The following is a 21008-nucleotide window of genomic DNA, read 5'->3' as shown; positions in this document are numbered from 1 at the left end:
TTAAATGATTGTGTTATGATACACCAAAACTTATGTTGCCACACACTGTCAATAATTTATTCGGTCTTACTGAGAGGTGTCTCACTCTTATAAATTTAACATTTCAGAGAATACCAGGAATCAAGTCTAGAAAGCTTCAGGGCAGGTCTGGTTGGCTGTGTGTAAATGGTAAGTATTGGTGAGATCTGTCATGTGAGTAGTGGTATTTTAGGGGCTCCTGGTATTGTATTAAAGTCCAGATTTTGAGGGAGAGTTACTGATGTGTTTTGACAATTATAGCAATAGCTACTGCATATGCATATGTGTTGTTGACAATACTTTATTTCTATCCCACATTTCTCCTGTATAATGAATTGAGATCTCATTATTATTTCCATGTACCTGTCCCTTTTCAAGAGATGTCTCATTAGGAGTTTTCTTTTCAGGAGATTCTTCTTTAGGAGGTTTTATAATAAGGATTTTATTTTTAGGAGAAATGAGTTTTGTGAATGTCGAATGGATTATCCACCTCTATAACCTCTTCTAAGTGTTTACATATTTCAATATTGTTGACTTTGGTGTATTCCCAAGAGGGGGGTGAATTGGGTATTTAAAATTTCCTATATTGATTTCAATTTCACAAGTAATAATACATGACCTAGAGTATGTCTATGGAATCCCAAATGCGTAGATAAATAAAATGTGTAGAAATTAAATCATGAGCAACATTCATAATATAACATACATGTGCAGAAATGTAAATTGTGAAAATGTAAAGTGCACACAAGATATGTTTTCGAAGTTTGGCCAATTGTGCCTATGTCTCGCCTCTGGCTCGCAAGTCCAAGGATTTCACTAATGCTCACTTAACGGGTGGAGCGGTACCGATTACAACCATGTCAATTAACGGGACTGACTTCAACCTACAACCACACTTTACTAGGACGGGGCACCTAACTTTCCTAACCATGTCTTAGCCACTCTGGGACTATTCAACAAGGCTAGTCTCCTTTTTCAGGCCCACAATTGGAATACAACGAATATAAAATTTACGTAAATAGAAATGCTTCTTATACAAGTTGAAATGTACCAATATAATCAACACACTACCAAATGATAAGATATGATAAGCTTAATGTAGTCTTAATGTCTACTCTCAAAGATTAATGCAAATATGACAATCAGTTCGTGAGAGTGTATGTGAAAGGATCTTTGTGTCAAAATAGTAGTATCAATCACAATGCAGCAATAAAGATCTCCAGCACACTTCAAATATCCTCAACAAATATTTTTCTCAAAATAAATCACAAGAGATATTTGAAATTGGTTTGTAAAATAGTATTTATCTTCAAGCACACTTCAAATACCTTCAACAAATATTTTTCTCAAAATAAACCACACAAGATTATTTGAAATCGATTTGTAAAATAGTATTTCACAAACAAAACGTAAAATGAACTTTTGAGTATTGCAATGAATATTCAAAACTCAGAAGTTCTAAGAAGTTTTCCTATGGAAGGCTTATTTACGAAGCCCCTTAAAAAATCTAGAAGCTTACTTTGAAAGAAAAATTAATCTCAATCAAAATGAGCAAGTGAGAGTTTAAGCTTGGTGAGATGAACACAAAAGCACTCTTACTAAGTGGTATTTGCAATATGGATGAGTAAGAATGGGAGTATGAAGCTTGAGTATAAGAAATAGGCTTTTTGAAATTCAGAGGGTATTTTCTAATTATGTTTGCTAATCTCACACTAATTTTTGCAAATAAGGGGGTATATAAAGACTTCCCTAAAATTATAATCGCTCAGGACATATGAGTCATTTTTTTCAAAATTTTAAGTGAGGTTAATAAAAATAACAACATTTTTAACCTCGGTAAATTTTGACAACCTGAGAGGGTCGGTCGACCATCTTGAGGGTTCGGTCGACCGTAGTGCCAAGTTTGGTCGACCAGGTAAAATTTGAACTTTGTGTTCGGTCAGCCATTCATAAAGCGATTCCAGAACCTCCGCTGTTCGGTCGACCGAAGTGAGTTTGGTTGACCGAGATATTTTAAACTTAAGGGTTCGGTCGACCATGCAGTTGGAATTTCCCACGTGGGGGTTCGGTCGACCAGGGTGTTGCCTATATATTTCTAGTCGGTCGATCGATCGAAGGGTCAACTTGTTGACCTAGTGGGGGTTCGGTCGACCGAAGATCTCAATGTAATTTAGTTCGGTCGATCGAACATGCCATCCTTAGGCATTTTGGTCTTGTTTTGTTATTAAATTGTCCCTAATTATATGAGGTTTATTTTCAATTATGAGGAACATTTTTGTGCAATATTTAGGGTTCTAAAGACAATCTATGGTCTTTGTGAGTTAACTCCAAAAATCTGACGTCAACCAACCGAAGGGGATCCCTAAGGTCATTCAATAATCCTTTGAGCTCATCTACCCTATCATGCATGTAATGCAATGATTATTATGGATCATTTCCTATTTACTATTACAAACTAGAATAAAAACTGAATTGAAATACAACATAATATAATCTTCAGGGTCTTCAGCCTTTACTTCATGTGTCATCAATTTGATTTGCTAATATATCAAGCACACAAACTTAAAAATATTGAATACCGAAGTATTTGTCATAATCAAAACAGGGTATGACCCATAGGGTCAACAAATATTCTTTTTCTAGGAGTTTTATCTTTTCCAAGAACAGGCCTTCCACGCTTAACTTGTGGTTTAGGTTCATTAGTCAGTTGTTGTCCTTTAAGAAATCAATACATGCTGGAATCATTGGCTTGGTGTTAAGGCGTGGACGTAGGCTTGGTGCCGAACCACGTTAAATACCGATTTAAAGCTTTCTCTCCCTATACTCTTTTATTTGTGTCTCGTGCTTTATTTTATTTTATATATTGTGATATAATTGCTTGCATTCTTGCTAAGTATTTTATTTTGTAGAGAAAACCAAAATACGCCAAAAGAATCCATTCACCCCCCTCTGACTCTATATACTATCGGGTGGGACGATTAACAATCTAAATGGTCTAAATGATGGATGTATTGGTCTGCATATATCACCATGAATTCTCTGTAAGAAACTAGGTGATTCAATACTTACTTTTGAAACAGATGGTTTGACAATTGTTAGAAAACTAATAATATAAAATGATAAAACTTACAAATAAAATAAAAATAAAACCACCACGATTCACAAATAGGCTCAAGCACAGTTATCTCGCTCTCTTTAAGGAGATTCAAGTCCTCTGTGGTTTATCAGTTTAGCCCACGAACCAATGCAGTAGAACTCTTCAAGACTTGTCTTCCCTATGATACAACAACCTGACTTGAATCGTATGACTCTCTCTAATTTTGCACAAATAAAGGAGTCCAAAGCTCCACTAAAAACACCTTTCTTTTCTTGTCAAACTCTCTAGACTCAAAAGATGGATAATATGATGAGAATGAAGGGAAGAGATTGGTGTGTTGTGCTAATGCCTCAAGGGTTTATTTATAGGCACAAAATGACCCTTCATTCTCCATGTACTTAATAATTAAAATATGTATATGTTAAGTGTATATAAACCTAGATTCAAAGTACATCCATATAATTAATCTTATGCATTTATGAAATGAATGAATGACCATAACCCAATCCAAGGTACATCTTTTTTTTCAATATAATAAAAAAAATAATATTGTTAAAATACACTAATGATATAATAATATAAAAATACACCAACAACAATTAATTTCCCTTGAGAGCAAGCAATACACATGAAATCATTTGATAAAAGAATCTTCTCATTCTTTAGTGGATGACCATATGAATTCTCAATGATTCTTCGCATCATTACATCTCCGGATGTCCAAGACGATCATGTCAAAGTGCAAATAACTTTGGGTTATTGCACTTCTGGTGCAAGACATTATGTGATTCAACTGTTTTAATCTTTGTATAATACAATTCAGAAGATAAAGTTGACAACTTTTCTAAAATTTGTTTCTTCCCATAAACAAAAGAAGTAATATAAAAGAATTCTGTACTGCCTTCATTTGTATTTTCAATGTGATATCCATTAAGTCTTAAATCTTTAAAGTTTAACAAATTTCTTCTAAATATGCTAGAATATAAAGTTTCATCATTTTGTAATAAAGTATCATTGGGTAACTTTACATAGCTCTTCTGAAGTCTTAAATCAAATTTGTTGAACTAGATATTGTATTAACATATGTTGAAGATATATTCAAGTAATGAAAATATTTCCTATCTCGAAGAATTGTGTGTTAGCTAAATAAACTTTTTCCGAAGACATCTTAGAATCGATCAAAGCTTTAAGACAATTCACACTACAACAAATATTTTAAAAACTTATTACTATAATTGATCATAGCCGCAATTTATTTATAATCAAAATACAATATTACTTATTATCTATCCTAAAATATTATATCATTATTTTCATCTTGATTTAAAAGGAAATCAGCTACATCAAAATAAATAGAGTTTGATGGTCCAGCATTAAAATTTGTTGGAAGAACATTATCGGCAAAATTTGTTTCAACTTCTTTAATCTTTTCCTTTTCTTTTGTAGATGCTTGGTATAGGTCTACCAGTGCCTGGGCATACAACAGGTATGCGACCAATGAACCTTTCCTCTGGATATGTAATATTGAGTTTCATGCTGCCTGAGTCGCTGATTTTTAGCATTTACTCGCTTCTAGGGGGCCATCCCTCTTCTAAGTAATTACAACATCACGTTGATGCCAGTGATTATTTCGGCCACGGCCACGACCACGACCATGCCCACAACCATGTCTGTGACCTCGTCCTCGACCACGAGATATATTCATAATCACTTGAGGAAATGGGGTTGAACTAGTTGGACGAGTTTGGTGATTTTTCATCAAAAACTCGATATTTTATTCAGCGACAAGAAAACATAATATAAGTTCATAAAATTTAGTAAATATCCTCTCCCTATATTGATGATGCAAAAGCACATTAGTGGGATGAAAAGTAGTAATTTTTTTCTAGCATGTATTTATTAGTAATATTTTCACTACATAATTTTAGTTTCAAGTTAATCTTATGCAGAGTTGAGTTATATTCACTGACTGTTTTAAAATCTTACAACCTCAGGTGCAACCATTCATATCAAGCTTTTGGCAAAATCATTGTTTTTTGCTGATCAAATCTATCATTTAAATTTTTCCATAGAATAAGTGAGTCTTTAACAGTAAAGTATTCAGACTTTAATTCATCATCTAAATGATGAGGGAGGAAGATCATAACTTTTGTGCGATCTTGTAAGGATGCAGTATTTTCATCTAAAATAGTATCTCCTAAGTTCATTGCATTTAGATGAATATCAATATAAAAATTCATGATAAATAATTATTGCCTTTGATATCAAGGGGAACAAATTCAACTTTGCTTATGTTAGACATCTGAATAAAATAACAATAAAAAAATAATTTAGAAAACAAAATGTAAAAACTGAAATAAAACTGATATAATAATATAATATTATTTCCACCTTTTAGGGTACTTAAATATGTTTTTTCAATAACATTATATTATTTTTCTCAATTTATACTTTTCAGGAGTATGATTGTAATAATTTATCACATTTTTCGGAGGTTAAATATACCACCTCATCTAAAGGATAGACATTTCACCTCTTCATGAGGTTGAATTTAGCATCCCTTCGGGAGGTCTCTTTAGGATGACTATATATTTGGGAGATTTAAATATGTAAACAAGAAATTTAAATATATTGCCTCTTAAGGAGAACTATCTTTTCGAGATATATATATATGGAAGATTTAAATATATAACCTCTTCAGGAGGACTATTTTACCATATCTTCTAAAGATTGATACTTTAAATATATATATATATATATATATTTAAAGTTTATAGGCGGTACAAAAATAAAACCGTCTATTAAGGCAATATAAATATACAAAAATATATCAGTCGGTTAGAGTCTCGTAAATTAAATAAGAATTAAAGAAATATGCCAGTTAGTTAGAGTTACGTGCTGATAACTTGTTATAAAAGATGTAGAAAAATAAATAAATAGAGACGAGACATAAATTTACATGATCCGACTATGCCTACTCCACGAGCGGATGAGATCCAAACTTCACTATCACGAGATGAATTACAAAATTTTATGGAACTGATATTATACAAAATATTATTTCTTTTTACTTTATCTCTAACTTCTATCTTTGGTACATGTCACAAATGAGAAGGGGAGGTTACTTATGAACCTATAAATATTTATTTGGGACGAAAATCTAAGGGGCGGAAGATGTGATAGTTCACATGGGAATGTAACTAGTGCAGGATATGTGAGATAGGTTCATAGTACATGAATTAGTACATAGGCAAGTTGATAGCAGCAGATTAAACGGGCGAACTGTGATCAACAAAAGCGAAGGGCAGACCAGTCAGGCATGGAGCTGCCGGAGTGCCCCGTCTGCCTCCAAACCTATGACGGCGATGAGACAGTGCCTCGCGTACTGGGCTGCGGCCACTCGCTCTGTGAGGCGTGCTTGACCCACCTTCCCCGACGCTTCCCTCAAACCATTCGCTGCCCCGCCTGCACCCAACTCGTCAGCTACCCCCATCCCCAGGGGCCCTCCGCTCTCCCCAAGAACATCGATCTCCTCAGGCTTTCCCTCTCCCATAAACCCTCCCTAAACCCCGATCCCAAGCGACCCATCTCCTCCCCAAAATTCGACTTCCTACCCCCTTCCTGGTCCGACGAGTTCTACTCTGCTTGGAAGGACTGGGTCCTCCCAAACAACGCCGTTTCGGCGGTTCAACCCCAAGCTGACGAGCAGGGAATCCAGAGATTCCCCTCTGAACTTCTATTACATGGTAAAGTTGTTTCGCGTTCTTCTTCTTCTTCGTTGCGTTCTCGTTTTCGGTGCAAGGAGAATCAGACGGTGAGCCTTGTTCGAGTCAGTTCTAGTCTGCGGGTGAATGACAGTGTGTTTGCTCCTGGTTATGTTGTGCGAATTACGGAATGTTTGAGTAAAATGAGGGATGGGGAAAGGGCTGAACTGGATTTGATTTTGAGGGCGTGTTCCAGGCAGCCTCGAGTTTGTAATTGTTATGGGTTGTGGTATAATTCGGAAGATTCGTGTGTGTATTTAGTGTGCGAAAGGTGTTGCTTGGGTTTTGTGGAGAAGTTGGGTGAATTGGGCAGTTGGCATGGTTTGACTGAGAAGATGGATTTGGTGTTTGGAGATGGGATTTTGGGTTTTGCACTCGTTGGTTTGGAGATATGCGAAGCGCTGATTAATTTACATTCAGAGGGATTAGTTGCTGGTTGTGTAGGTTTTTCCTGTTTTCATTTTGATGACTTGGGTCATGTTTATGTTAACTTGAATGAGATTTTGGTGACAGGAAGGAAGATTTGTAGGTGCATTGTGGAGGGTGTTTCTGGCAGAAGAAGAGTTGATAAATCAGAAATGGGAATAATTTGGGGTAAAATATTGAAAACCCATGTGTTTGTAAGCCCAGAGGTGTTGTTTGAACTATTGCAGAAAGCGGGCGTTGCCTTAGAATTTGGGGGCTTGAGATATTCAGTTGGCTATGGCTCTGATGCTTGGTCCCTAGCTTGCATATTGCTGAGTCTTTTTATAGGAAAACCTTTCACTGAAGAGCTGGCAAATTATATGCAATCTATCTTTCAATCAAGAAACAAAGAGAATGATGCTGATCATTTAGGTTCATATTTGGGTTGGATGGAGAAAGTTACGTCTCTGTTGGAAGCTAAAATTGGTTCGAAATATGCATGCTTTCAGCAGATTCTCTGCAATTGCTTGAATTCTGATCCCAAAAGTCGTCCACTTGTGACTGATGTATGGAAGTGCATTAGAGAATTGATAATAAAACCTCAATATGATATTTTTGTCAGTTTGGATGGTGCAGTTAAGGAGAACAATGCGGGTTGTTGCATGGTGCTTGGAGAATTGTGCAAGTTCCAAGAGAAAACTATCAAAGGATTAGAAACTCAGAAAGTAGATGACTTGGAGGGGGAAGAGCACAACGGTGTAGCTAAAGTAGATCAAGTTGGGGAATTGAGTGTCGACAGGGATCTTTTTGAGGGCGTCTCTGCAGGCAATTTTAAAGTTGTTGATCTGCGGGGCCATCTTGATTGTATTACAAGCTTAGCTGTTGGTGGTAAGAATTTGACATTGTCATTTTCATCAAATGTGATGCAATCTCTATTAAGTACATTTCATTTAACAAATTCTATTTATGATGACGATGTTTAATTATTTGTAAACTATGTGATGACTGCTGAAACTCAGGTATTGCCTTTGTTTATAGGCACTGCTCTAAAAATTAAATGTTGCATCTTTATGGTTTTGAATTGTTAGCATGCCAATTGCCAAGTCATGGTACAGATCTATGGGGACAGTAATGCTGATATGTTCTGTGACATGGCTGCTGTGATTGGCAATTTGATAATCCATGAATGTGCTAGTTGGAGGAAACACTTATTTCCTCTCTATCTTGTGTGTCGGAGTTTCTCCTTCTTAATAATGTGTTCTTAAACATGGATTCAGTTGTTTTAAATATTGTCAAATCCAGACAATTCCAAATCCATATTCCCAAACAAAGTGTTGCCCTCGTGTAGATAACGATAAGATGCATTTACAAAATTGTAATGTGTTTTGTCCAAATTCACACAAATCCAATCTCCAGGCCTGAAGTTCATGTTTCCAACCACAACATCAGAGAAATTGGTGTTACAATTGTCACCCTGATTGCAATTTTTTATGCAAGTAGTGGTGCATTCTCTGAGAAATACATTTAGTCCCTACTATAGCCTTAGTTTTGTTTGTACTCCAACATAAGCATGCACCTATTTTTTTTTTGGATAACAAAACAAATCTATTAAAGAGAAGACATAGTTACAGTGGAATGAGATGAGAAATCCTCCAAGAAAAAAGTGCAAAAAAGAAAAAAAGCTAAAATATTACATTAAATCTGCCTTCCAATCCCTTTGGATATTTAGCAGCGAAAGACCCCCCCCCCCCCCGAAACCCCACAGAATGTGCCCAAAAAGAAGCAAGAAAAATAACTCCCCCAAAGCAATCTTGGAGAAGTCTTCTAATCTTTAAACTATAGCATTGCTTTCAAGCGAAAGTGGCCTAAGAAATGTGAAAACGACACAATCCCAACCTTTCTCCTTCCCAAAAACCCAAAACTTCACATTCAAAATCCTCACAGGAGTACAAAAACAAGTTGTTCCATATGTACCTTGCTATTTTACAATGAATGTGCGTATGAATAATAGTCTCATTAGACTCATAACTCATTGCACAACATGCAAATATCCGGACTAGGGGCTTTGTGAGGCCTCCTTGTTTGTAGCATACCATTTGTATTGTTCTTGTCAACAATTAAAATCTAAACAAAGGCCCAAATTTTCAAAGGAACCTTGTTTTTTTGAACAACCTTATGTAAAAGGAAAGAGCTAGGATTTGGGGATTTTGTGAGATTGGAAAAAATGACTTCAAAAGAGAAAGACCCTGAAGCATCCCCAATTCAAAGCCTTGTACCCCTACAAGTTTGGCAAGAAAGAATCTAGCACACCCAGTAAACAAATTAATTCATCAACATCTCTGTCATTGAGACTCCTAAAGAAAATGGAAATTCAAGAAAAAGAGCCTCACTTAAAAGAATAAAAAGCTAAAACCGGAGCATTGTGAACAGAGGAAAGTCTAAACAAGTGTGGCAACAAAAGCTCCAATGAAGAATCATCGGTCCAAATATCATTTCAGTAATGTATTTTATCCCAATGGCTGCTTTGAAATGTGTGAGAGTAAAGAAAAGGCTAGCAACTTGGGAAACAAACTTCCAAGGACTTGTATGAGTGGCATTACCACTCCCCTTGGAAATCCCACCCATTATGTGTTTTCCATGTTTACTCTTCATTACCTAGTGCCATAGGGAATTAGATTCTAAGGGGAACCACCATAACCATTTCCCTATTAAGGATATGTTCATTGGAACCACATTATCAGGCCCCAACCGCCCCTCCCCTTTGGCTTAGGCCTCTTAACAACATCCCAACTAACTAAATGGTCTCTTTTATTGTCCCCAATACTAATAATCAAGACAAAATCTTCGTTTATAAAAATAAAAGATTGATGGATGACTCTTGATGGGTTACACTCTCGTCTTTTTCTCTCTTCGAAATCTCCTATTTCTCATAAGAATTGCGCCATGGTTTTGATAAAACATATCAAGAGAGATGCCAAAACATTTGATCCATATCAAAGGGAAGGCCTTTAATATGAGGTTGGACAAAGTGGGTAGAGTCCTTATTTGGTCATTCTTGAACACATAGTCTCACGCAATAGGTGGGTGGGATTTCCTAAGGTGTTGGTGATGGTTTTTTGGTGGCTTGTTGATCTTCGGTTGGTTGGGGAGAGGTTTGCAAAGCATTTGAATGGGTAATTTGCAATATTGGATATCGATTTGTTTAAAGAAAGTCAACAAGTTCTTGGAGTTAGGGCTGGGGTGGAAAGGGAAAAGATTTTCGATGTTCATCCCGAGTGGTTCACAAGGTGATGAGTGGCGAAGCTTTGTGAATTGGTTTTGCTAGTTGGCTCAAGATATGATTCTGGTGGCAAAGGCAAAGGCAAAGGAAGCAACAAATTTCTCCACTTGTGGAGTCGAGTGGTGGCAGTAGAAAAGAATTTTTGGGTGAAGTATGTTAATGAATTGAGCATCCATGGAGCTAGGGTACGCTGGTTGGGAAAGGTCACTTCTGCACTTGCTATGGTGGGGAGTTCCTAAGCACTTGTCACAGGGAGCCTTGAGTTCTCGTTTGGAGAAGATGATTCATCCATGCAAGGTGGCTAGGGGTCTTCGTTCCCATCATATGACTCTACTTGTGGCATCTTGAACTTTGCAAGCAGTGGGGTGAAACTAAAGATGTATTCCCAAGAGGGGGGGTGAATTGGGTATTTTAAAATTACTTTGCGGAATTTCAGTTTTATCTTAACCTATTTAATTTAAACCAACCACAACTACACTCTAATATTAAATTACAATAATCTAATCAGCAAACGTACTATACCAATCGACAATCCTAGTTATATATATGAAGCTGACAATACAATCCACAAATTAAACTTCAGATATTTCAATATTCAATTCTGAAATTCAACAAGAATTAACGATTTTCTCAAGGTGCAAATTTAGTAATATAAATTGGGTAACTTTGAAACCTATGCTTCAATCAAGCATTCAATCACAATAATTTTAACCACAATCAAATCTCAATATTCAGCAAATTTCCCAATGAATTTAAAATCATACACACAGATTATAAGATGCAAAAATTAAAGAGATAGGGAAGAATAGCTGAACACCAGATTTTTACAAGGTTCGGCCAGTAGTCTATGTCCTTGCCTCAAGCAACTTGCTGTGAGGATTTCCTTTATCACTTTGTTGAACAGGTGAAGCAAACCTCTCTCCGTTGGCAGGTGGAGACCCCTCTTTAACGAGAACACCCTCTCGCTAGGCAACGATTCAACAATCCTGAACCATCAATCACAAAACAAAGCAAGTATGTTTGTACAATAAAAATACTCTCAGCATAGCAGAATTTGTACACGTTAGAGCACAATATACTTCAATAAATCAATATAGAGATGAAGCTCACGAAGATATTAAAATTATTTTGATTGTAGAATAAAGGTTTAGAAATCAAATCAAAATTTTCGTGTAGGGTTTTCAGCAAAAACTCACAGCAACAACACGATTTTGAAAGTATATGTGAGTGTATGTCCTTGCCTTAATCGCGTGATAAACATCTTTATATAGGGTAGGAAACCTTCTGACCATTTTCCCCAAGTTTGGAAACCACATCGTGCGAGTTTGGAAAGAAAATCCGTGCTTTAGGAAGTTTAAACATAAACTTCAGTCGCCTGAACCTGAGAGGTTAGTCGCCTGAACTTATTCAAAATAGCGCATTAGAATGGGCAGGTAGCATGTTAGTCACCTGACCACGATAGTTCAGTCGCCTGAACCTATTCTGTTTTCTTATTAACTCTGGTAGTAGCATATCAGTCGCCTGATGGATAATCATTAGTCGCCTGAACACTATGCTACTTAGCGTTTTCCACATGTTAATTCCAAAACTTGTTTTCATTGACTTGAAAAGTATTTTAGGCCTTTTAAAAGATATTTTCCATGTTTTAAATCAGGTCTCTAAGTCCAGAATAAATCCTATGAGCTTCAAATACAATATTGAAGTTTGAAGTACTTGCATGAGACTCTCAAAGAATGAATATTAATAAGTTCCTAAGTCTTCATGTCGTATAGCTTCAATGCTTTGTACAAGCTTTAACCAATTCTTCAATATGCTTCATATCCCTCATGACTCATAGTTTTAAGTTTAAACTTCATTCAAGCTCTTTCAAGTAGAATCACTTTGCTTAACACAAAGCTTGATTCCTGAAATTTAACTTGAAAGCATATTTAGTAACCTTAATTTGTTATCATCAAAACGAGATTAAGCCTTGTTAGGCCAACATGGGGCTTCCAAAATCATAGTCGTGAAAGATTTGTTTGCTCCACGCCTAACAACTCCAACTTTTCTTTTCCTTCCCTCATCTCCTTGACCATCTTATCAAAGTATTCGTTCATCTCTTTGAACTATTCATTGATGGTTAAGGAGTAACCTGTTGCCATGCTTGTTTTTTCGAAATACTCTACCATCGGAGTAGCAGCCACCGGAGGAACTAGGCTCGCTGACGATTCTTCTTCTCTTCTAGGAGCTATAATGGTCGTGTGATATGTTGGCGGTGGTGCTTATTGGTTTTGAAGAACCTCCTCATGGATCCCTTTAATCTTCCTTTGGAGTGAGGTGAATTGATCATGGGTTTTTGGTTCAGATGATGTGGGTTGTAGAAGACCACTTACTCCCCTGAGTTTGAGTGACCAGGCCAGGGGGCTGGTTTACCTCGTCAAAAACAACTTTCTTTGACTTCGTTGATGGCATATCTAAGGTTGCAAGGATGACTAGGTCATCCCCAGTGGAGTTGCCAATTCGGTTGATGCTTGAAAATAGATCATTGCTTCAGAGGTTGTTTTAAGTAAAATTTGGTGAAGAATCCTTCTCACTTTTGATATGCAAGAATAAGGAGGAGTTCTTGGGAGGTCTCAGTAACCTTCGGAAGATCTCTCTGATGCCTTAAGTTAGCAAATAGTCCTGAGAGCAAACTGTGAAAGATAGTGAATCTCTCATCTTTAGTGAACTCAGCCCCCTTTTTGTTTCTTTGCGTCTTTTCTTATAATTGTCCAAGAGATGAGGGTTCCCTTGTTCGGATGTCGTTAGTTACCTCTTTTCATTGTGGGAATGTGACTTTTTCATCAAGGTGGATGGTTAAGAATTACCATTGTGGGTATGTGGTCCCATCATTAGGGAGTGGATAGTTAGATAATTGATGAGCTCAACAGGTAAGATCAGCCAAGGGCTCGGCAAGAGCAGGTTGGTTAGGGAGCTTGGTTGAGTAGGTCGATCAGGGGCTTTGTGAGGGCAAATCCGTCCGGTAGAAAGTCGGTCAAGGAGCTCGATGAGGTAGGTTTGTTAAGGAGTTTGCATGAGCAAGTCAGTTTAGGGCAGGTCGATCAAGGGCTTGTGTGAGCAGGTTGATTAGGAGCTTGCATGAGCTGATCAGTTTGGGGCAGGTCAGTCAAGGAGCTTGCATGATTAGGTCGGTTAGGGCAGGTCAGTCACACATGTGCCATCCACAAGTGTCAAGTCAACTTGTCAGGTAGGTCGTTGTTTGGTACCTCTACACTATTCATTTCTTAAAAAATATTGCCAAATTATAGTAATAGCGAGTGATTGATGGAAATATGTAGACCCCTTCTATTAAAAGAAAATATTTTTAAAAACAAAATTATATATGATTGCTTCACATTATTTTCTTTACTTTTTAATTCAAAATTACCAGAAATTAGGATTGAGGTTTAGGTGGAAGGCCTATTATCCTGCTTTTATATATACTAACCATTCTAAAATTTTTCTGATTCCAGGTGCATTTGATTGCTATATATAACAGAGGTTACTATTATTCATTCAACTTTGGCAATTGGGTTGTTGGGTCCATCAAGTACTTTGCATTTTGAATGTACTTTTTCTTTTCTCTTGTAGGGGGTTTTTTGTTTAGCTCTTCCTTTGATAAAACAATCCACGTATGGTCTCTGCAGGTACACACTTTAAAGATATACTTCAGAGTTTAGCATTTGGTACAACTAATTCTACTCATATTAGCTTCTAGTGTAGTTGAAGAGAATTTCTATGGAAAGTAAAGTGAACTGGTGTGGCCTTTTTATGTGCAAATTCTTTGCAAGTATCATAATCTTGTGAGATATTGAGTAGCAATGTTCCACAGATTCTGGAAATAAATCAATGAAATGAAGCAAAAACAAGAAAAGAAAAGTTTAATATGGAATATGAACATTTTCGTTTTTTCTTGCTCTATAGGATAATATATATATATTTTGCAAACAAATATTTCCTTCATGTTGGGTGAGCCGTGCATTGCTGTGGTTGGTCTATACTATTGTTTTAAGTTTTGATAGTGTACAATATTGTATAAATATTTGTGACATACGCATGCAACCGGAATCTTTTGTAGGAGTTGACATCCCAATCAAAAAAGGAAAGCTACTATAATTTGTAATCAAGTATCAGGGGATCAAAAAAGGGAGGCTACCAATAACTTGCTATCAGAGAATCAATCGTTCGGTGCTTGAAACAAAATGATAGCATTGATTTCCAGTAGAATATTTTTACTATGTCATTTCCTGATATAAAAATGGGCCTTAATTGGTTGAGAAATATGAAATGAACTTGGAAACATTTTTGTTTTGTTGATTTTTTTTTTATGTGTTCCTGCCCATTGCAATGAGGTCCTTTTTCACACTTTTTTCTTTGGGGATTTCTTATCCTCATTCTGCTGTAATTTTGTATTCTTTTTAATACATTTGTTTTTATTATCTTTAAAAAAAAAGCAGTTGCAACCTTTAACCTTTAGCTTGTCAAGTATGTATAATTTAAAGTGCATCAAAGGAAACTCAAAAGTTAATGAGTGACTTGCAGGAGAAATGTGTAAAAAATTTTGCCTCTTGGTTTAATTTTTTGGTGCCTAAAATGAAACTGTTGATGAAAATGGGGAGTTAATGAGTGACTTGCAGGAGAAATGTCTGAAAAATTTTGCCTCTTGTTTTCATTTTTTGTTGCCTAAAATAAAAACTGTTGATAAAAAAGGGGGTTGATGTGGACTAGAAATTTTGGTTGGGCATGGAAACATTTGATTTTACTGATTATTGATAAGTGTTTTTTTTTGAAAGATTGAATAATATATATATTGATAGGAGAAAAAGAAATACAACAGTGAGGAAAGGAAATCCTCTCAAGAAGAGAAAATGAACATAAAATACAATCATCTCAATAAATTTTTCCGATCCCGCTGAAAATCCTCAAAACTTGTACCATTAAAACAGCCTACAATAAAAGTCCAAAGAGGTGATAACTATCAAATCCTCTCCTAAAGCAAAGGTGGAGACAATTTGCTTCCATTTTGAAAATATGCACATTCTACTCTGGCCAAATCCCCCACGTAACAGCAAAGAGCGCATGCCTCCACAAACTAACAACGTCCTTCCTCTTCCCATACCCTGTGAAAGAAATACTTAGTAGCTCTTCCACTGTCTTTGGCTGCATCCAATCCTTGCCAAATTATCCAAACAAGCTATTCTAAAATATCCAAAGAAAATGGACAATGTAGAAATTGATAAGAAATGTTTTTCAAACTGTTAAAACAAAAGAAACAAACATCTGTGGACAATGCCTTTGAAGCTCTTACAGTCAGCAGATTCAGTCAGCAGATTGTTGGTGTTAACTCTGTTAAAGGCTTTGATCTTAGAAGGTACTTTTGAGGAGTGACTCGAGAGATCCCTCCCCCTCTCCTCCCTATGCTCATTGGTGCTTCAGCCTTATTGCAGAAAAGGGATTCCATGCCTTCCACTGCCTGGCATAGTGGGGTTGGCAGGTCGGCCTCTGACCTGGGACAGTATCAACTTAGTCTTGGGAATTCAACTGGTGCTCTTGTGCTTTGGGTTTAAGAGTGTTGCTGCCCTGGATGAGGGCTTGATCAATAATATGCCCTTGTTGTTAGCTGAAGGAGGGGCCTGCACTAAGGTTCAGAGGTTTGCTGCCAATGAGGGGTCTAGTTCTTCTAGTAAGGAAGGAATTTTGAGATGTTCTATGTTTGCTGGGTGGACGAGTGAGATAATTCTTCTAGGACCACTGGAAAAAATGAAAGAAACATTGCTGAAAGTATTTTTTGTGTTGTGAATTCCCAAAGTATTTAAAAGGCAGATACAAATGTGAGGAGTAGCGAGGGCAAGGAGAAGAAGAAGTGAGGTGATGTTTCAAATATTGATAGTGTTGATATTATTGAATTTGTGGATGACGGCAGTTTTCTTTTGGATGGGATTCAAGACCAGTATGGCCATGACTCTGAATCATCTGATTTACTTGGGGATTTATTGTATGTGCTTCCATATTTGACGGAAGGTTTAGAGGGTACTTTGATAATTGAGGATGGTTTGGATAAGGATCAGCAGTTAAAGAGTGTAAGGAAGAGATTCTGCCCACTCTAGTTACTGTTGAAGTTGATTGGAAGGACTTAGAAGCTCAACAATTGATGGATGAGATGGATTTATGGTTTTCCAGTCTTGGAGGTAACAAAGTTTGCTTGGGTGGATGTTAAAGAAAGTTGAAGAAGGGATAGCATGAGTTAGCAAATTCAAAGTGTTCAATGAAGTAGAGGGTAAGGGCGAAAGATGTGGTTTCTTATTTGAGCTGTTAGTTATGTCTTTATTTTAATTTTATTTCTGAGGTTTGCTCGTCCTTGTTCGTGTTGTAATCTCTTTTTCCTCTCTTAATATATATTTTTTTAATAATAAAAAAATATCGCTCTGATAATGGTGGATCATGAAGGAAAGGAGCGTGCAAAAGATTAGACCTTCAATGTTTGACTGGGTAGAATGGGAAAGGGTGGGCTTTTATTTGTGTTCAAGTATGACCTGAATCGTAATTGATGTGTGAGGTTTCCTTTGTCATTGGTGAAGTCATTCTTGGAGGGAATGTTGATGGTGTCTGGAAGGTTGGGACTTGGGATTGGTATTGTCACATATTAGCTGGAGATTTGATAAACGAAAATGGGGAACTTTTTGGACTTAGGGTTAGGATGGAAAGGTAAAATATTTTTGATTTTTGTTCCTGGTGGGTCTAAAGGAGATGGATGGGGAGAATTTGTGCGAGAAGTTCATACGTTGGTCGTTGGCTAAGGAATTTGTGCGATGGCCAAGGATTTGGTAAAGAACAATGATTGATGGAGGTGCAAGGTTGTGAGGACAGAAAGCAACAAATTTTGTGATCGTGCATCATCTACCTCAATCCTCTGCATTTGGGAGGTATGGTGATCATCTTTGATGCAACTAGGGTTTCTAAGGATGATGATCGTGTGAAGAAGACGGGGTGTAATAGGCTGGGACAGGCAAAGAGTAGGGCATGTGAGTCAAAGGCAAATGGTGTGGCCTTGAGGTGGGTTAGACTGGGTATTATCAATTACATTGCATTTGGGGCCAGATCTTGGGTATTCAAAAAGACTCTGCAGGGATTAATAGGCAGGCTTCAGTTAGCCCTTCTCATAGAGGTCTGAAGTACATGCAGCCCAGTACCTTCTAGTGTGCAGGCCCAGAATCTGAATAAGCCATTGACTCAAGATTTGCAGACAAATAGAAGATCAAGCTACTCTAATAGGGTTGTTCCTCCTTAGTGAACCAAACATCTAAGTTGCTTCTCTCTCTCTCTTTCTCTCTCTGCCATGTAAAGAGATGAGAGAATTTTAGTCTTCACCGAACGGAAACCATTTGACTTTGTACTCTAAGGGGAGAGCATCAATCTTCTTAGAATAACCGAGAACAGGAAGGGCAGAGGGATTTCCATCTTTCTTGAGAAGGGGAAAATCGAGTGGTTCCTCTTGGTGTTGGAAGATTTCTGAAGAAGCTGCGTGGTGAGGTGCCCTCCTCCCTCTTGGTTCGAGATCATCAGCGCCTTGGAGCTGGGAAGAAGAGTTATCCCAACTTTTCCTCCTTGCTCCAAGACATTGCTGGTGAAGGTCTTCAATTGAGCCTCTTTAGCCTCCACAACCAAGAACCTAGGTTGCCTCTAATGCGCCTTCAGCAACTGCTTCTTCTTCTGAGGTAGACTCATTTGCCCTGACTGCAGAGGTTGTCTTGTTATCTCCATAAAGAAGCTGTAGGCGATGGAGATGACCAGTGAGGACACATGCCCTTTGTGCTTGTTGTTTGGTATGGTGTTTTGGACAACAGGCAGTCAAAAAAGGAAAACAATTTTGAATTCCCTGGGCCTAACCCTCCTCGGCCCATTTTGTTCGCCTGCTTCAAAGATGTAGGGTTGTATCTCTTTGTGAGCCCTTTGTTTCCAGTCCACTTTGCTTCAATTTTGGACTCTCAACCACCTGGGCCTCCTCTCCACGGCCTCCTATTAAGCCCAAAGCTTTTGCTCCCTTCTCTTCTTGTGCTGGCCCCAGCCTGTTCCGTGGGCTCTTAGATCTACGTTGGTGCTTGTGTCACAGAAAGTTCAACTTCAGCTAGCATGGCCTGCCTTGGCTGACGAACACCCAAGGGAGAAGCCATTGATGCCTGAGAGTTTGAGAGATAAACTGGTGATTACCCCTGTAGATGACCCAAGCATATTGAACATAGAGGACTGCTGCCCTTGCTACCCTTGAGTGATCTCAATAGTCTGGATTATTGTAGCCCCAGCTTCAAGATGCAATTTTTGGACTCGGTGCTTAGTAAAATGAACCTGGTAAGTAGGGGTTTCTTTTTAAGGCTTTGAAGAAAGAGCGTTGTGTCTTCTTGAGGAAATTGAGAAAAAGAGAAATTCTTGAGAAAAAGCAGCAAGACAGCAACCATAAGAAAAGCACAAGCAGGGAACTGAAGAGATTGGAATATTTAGTGAACTATGACAAGTTGGAAAGTTTTTCAGAAATGGGAGGGGCTGGAAGCAGCGGGACTGTTTCAAACCTATGTAGAGAAAGGTAATCACTTGGGATGTGAGGGAGCTGAATGATAAAACCAAAAGGCTGTTATAAGGTATTTCTTAATGATTGGGAAGGTGATTTTATCTGTTGTCATGAAACCAAGGTTGAATTTCTAAACTGCTGGTTGGTGAATAGCTTATGGGCGTTAAAAAGCATCAAATGGATTGCATTAATGCTGCAGGTGCAGTTGGAGGTATTCTCATCTGGTGGAATGATTTGTTTGTGGAATTGTTGGATCAGTCCATAAGCACCTTCTTGGTGTCCTCTTTGCTCAAGACTTTGGATGACAATTTTTCGTGGATTTTCATAGGTGTTTATACTCCAGGTGAAGGCTCATCCAAGCATCTCTTAGGGATTGAGCTCGTGGAGATTAGAGATTGTTGAGATTTTGAAATGAATGACCTAACTTGAAGATGGGTCTCTCTCTCTATTTATAATACAAATTAAATACGTTCTAATGACAATAACCCTTACTAGCTGTCACTAATTAACATACTAACACACTTAATAATAATAATACTAAAAGACATAAATAACTTCTAACACTCCTCCTCAAGTTGGAGCATAAATGTCATATGCTCTTGGCTCGTTACAAATAAATTTAACATGAGCATCCCCCAATGCTTTGGTAAACAAATCAGCAAGCTGCATATCATACTTTAAGAAAGTGGCAATCTACTTCAGTGTGCTTCATTTGCTCATGGAAGACCAGGTTGGAGACATTATGAAAAATGGCTTGATTGTCACACATCAACTTCATAGGTTGAGAATGCGAAAAACCCAATTCTTCCAACATGTTCTTCAATTAGAAAAGTTCACAAGTAGCGTGAGCCATAGCTCTATATTTTGATTCAACATTTGATTTGGCTACCACAGTTTGTTTTTTGCTCTTCCAAGAAACCAAATTACCACCAACCAAGATATAGTAACCGGTTGTGGATCTCCGGTCAAAAGGTGACCCAACCCCAATCTGTATACATCCATGGATATTAAGTGTGACCTTGATCATGATATAAAAGACCTTTCCTGGGCGCACCTTTGAGATATCTCAATATACGAATTACTGCTCCCTAATGACTTGTCCTTGGAGAATCTAGAAATTGATTCACAACACTTGTTACAAAAGATATATCCGAGTGAGTGACTATGAGATAATCCAACTTTCTAATAAGTCTTTGGTATTGTCCAGGATAAGGTAGCAAATCACTCGTATCCGACACTAACTTGCTGTTAGGATCCATAGTTGTATCAACCAGTTTAGATCCCAACAATCCAACTTCATCCAACATATCAAGAGCAAACATCCTCTATGACAAAATAGTTCCAATTCAAGATGTAGATTCTTCTATTATACCCAAGAAGTATTACAACAGTCCCAAATTTTTGGTTTGAAACTTAGTCTGTAGAAAAAGTTTGGGACTCTGAATAACTTTATCATCACCACCTGTAATAACAATATCATCCACATAAACAACAAGAAGAATCCTACCCGATGATGTATGATGATAAAACACGGAGTGATCCACTGCACACCGTCAAAACCAACTCAAGTACTACAACACTGAAGTGATCTAACCATGCTCAGGGAGACTGTTTTAAACCTTATAGAGCCTTCTTCAATCGACACACTAAGCCTGACTCTTCCCTGAGCAACAAACCCAAGTGGTTGCTCCGTATAAACCTTCTCCTCAAGGTCACCATGCAAGAAGACATTCTTAACATCTAACTGATGCAGAGGCCAATGACAAGTTGTAGCCAAGGAGATGAACTGATGTACTGATGTAAGTTTGGAAACCGGAGAAAAAGTATCAGAATAATCCAGACCATACACCTGAGTATGTCTCT

At 37.5% G+C, this 21008-nt stretch overlaps 1 protein-coding gene across 1 annotated transcript in view; it reads left to right on the top strand.

Moving 5' to 3' along the window:
- The first annotated feature begins 6284 nt into the window (after positions 1-6284).
- The window catches only part of LOC131162013 (protein translocase subunit SECA2, chloroplastic), a 77111-nt gene continuing 62387 nt past the window's right edge, over positions 6285-21008 (top strand). Inside the window, exons 1-2 of the mRNA XM_058118108.1 lie at positions 6285-8172; positions 14174-14229. Of these exons, the coding sequence (XP_057974091.1) occupies positions 6435-8172; positions 14174-14229 (1794 nt within the window). The 5' untranslated portion in view covers positions 6285-6434. The remainder of the gene's footprint in view (positions 8173-14173; positions 14230-21008) is intronic.

Source organism: Malania oleifera, chromosome 8 (assembly GCF_029873635.1).
Source record: "Malania oleifera isolate guangnan ecotype guangnan chromosome 8, ASM2987363v1, whole genome shotgun sequence".
Taxonomy (NCBI): Eukaryota; Viridiplantae; Streptophyta; class Magnoliopsida; order Santalales; family Ximeniaceae; genus Malania; species Malania oleifera.
Note: the sequence above shows the minus strand (reverse complement) of the source record. Positions and strands in the feature narration are given on the sequence as shown.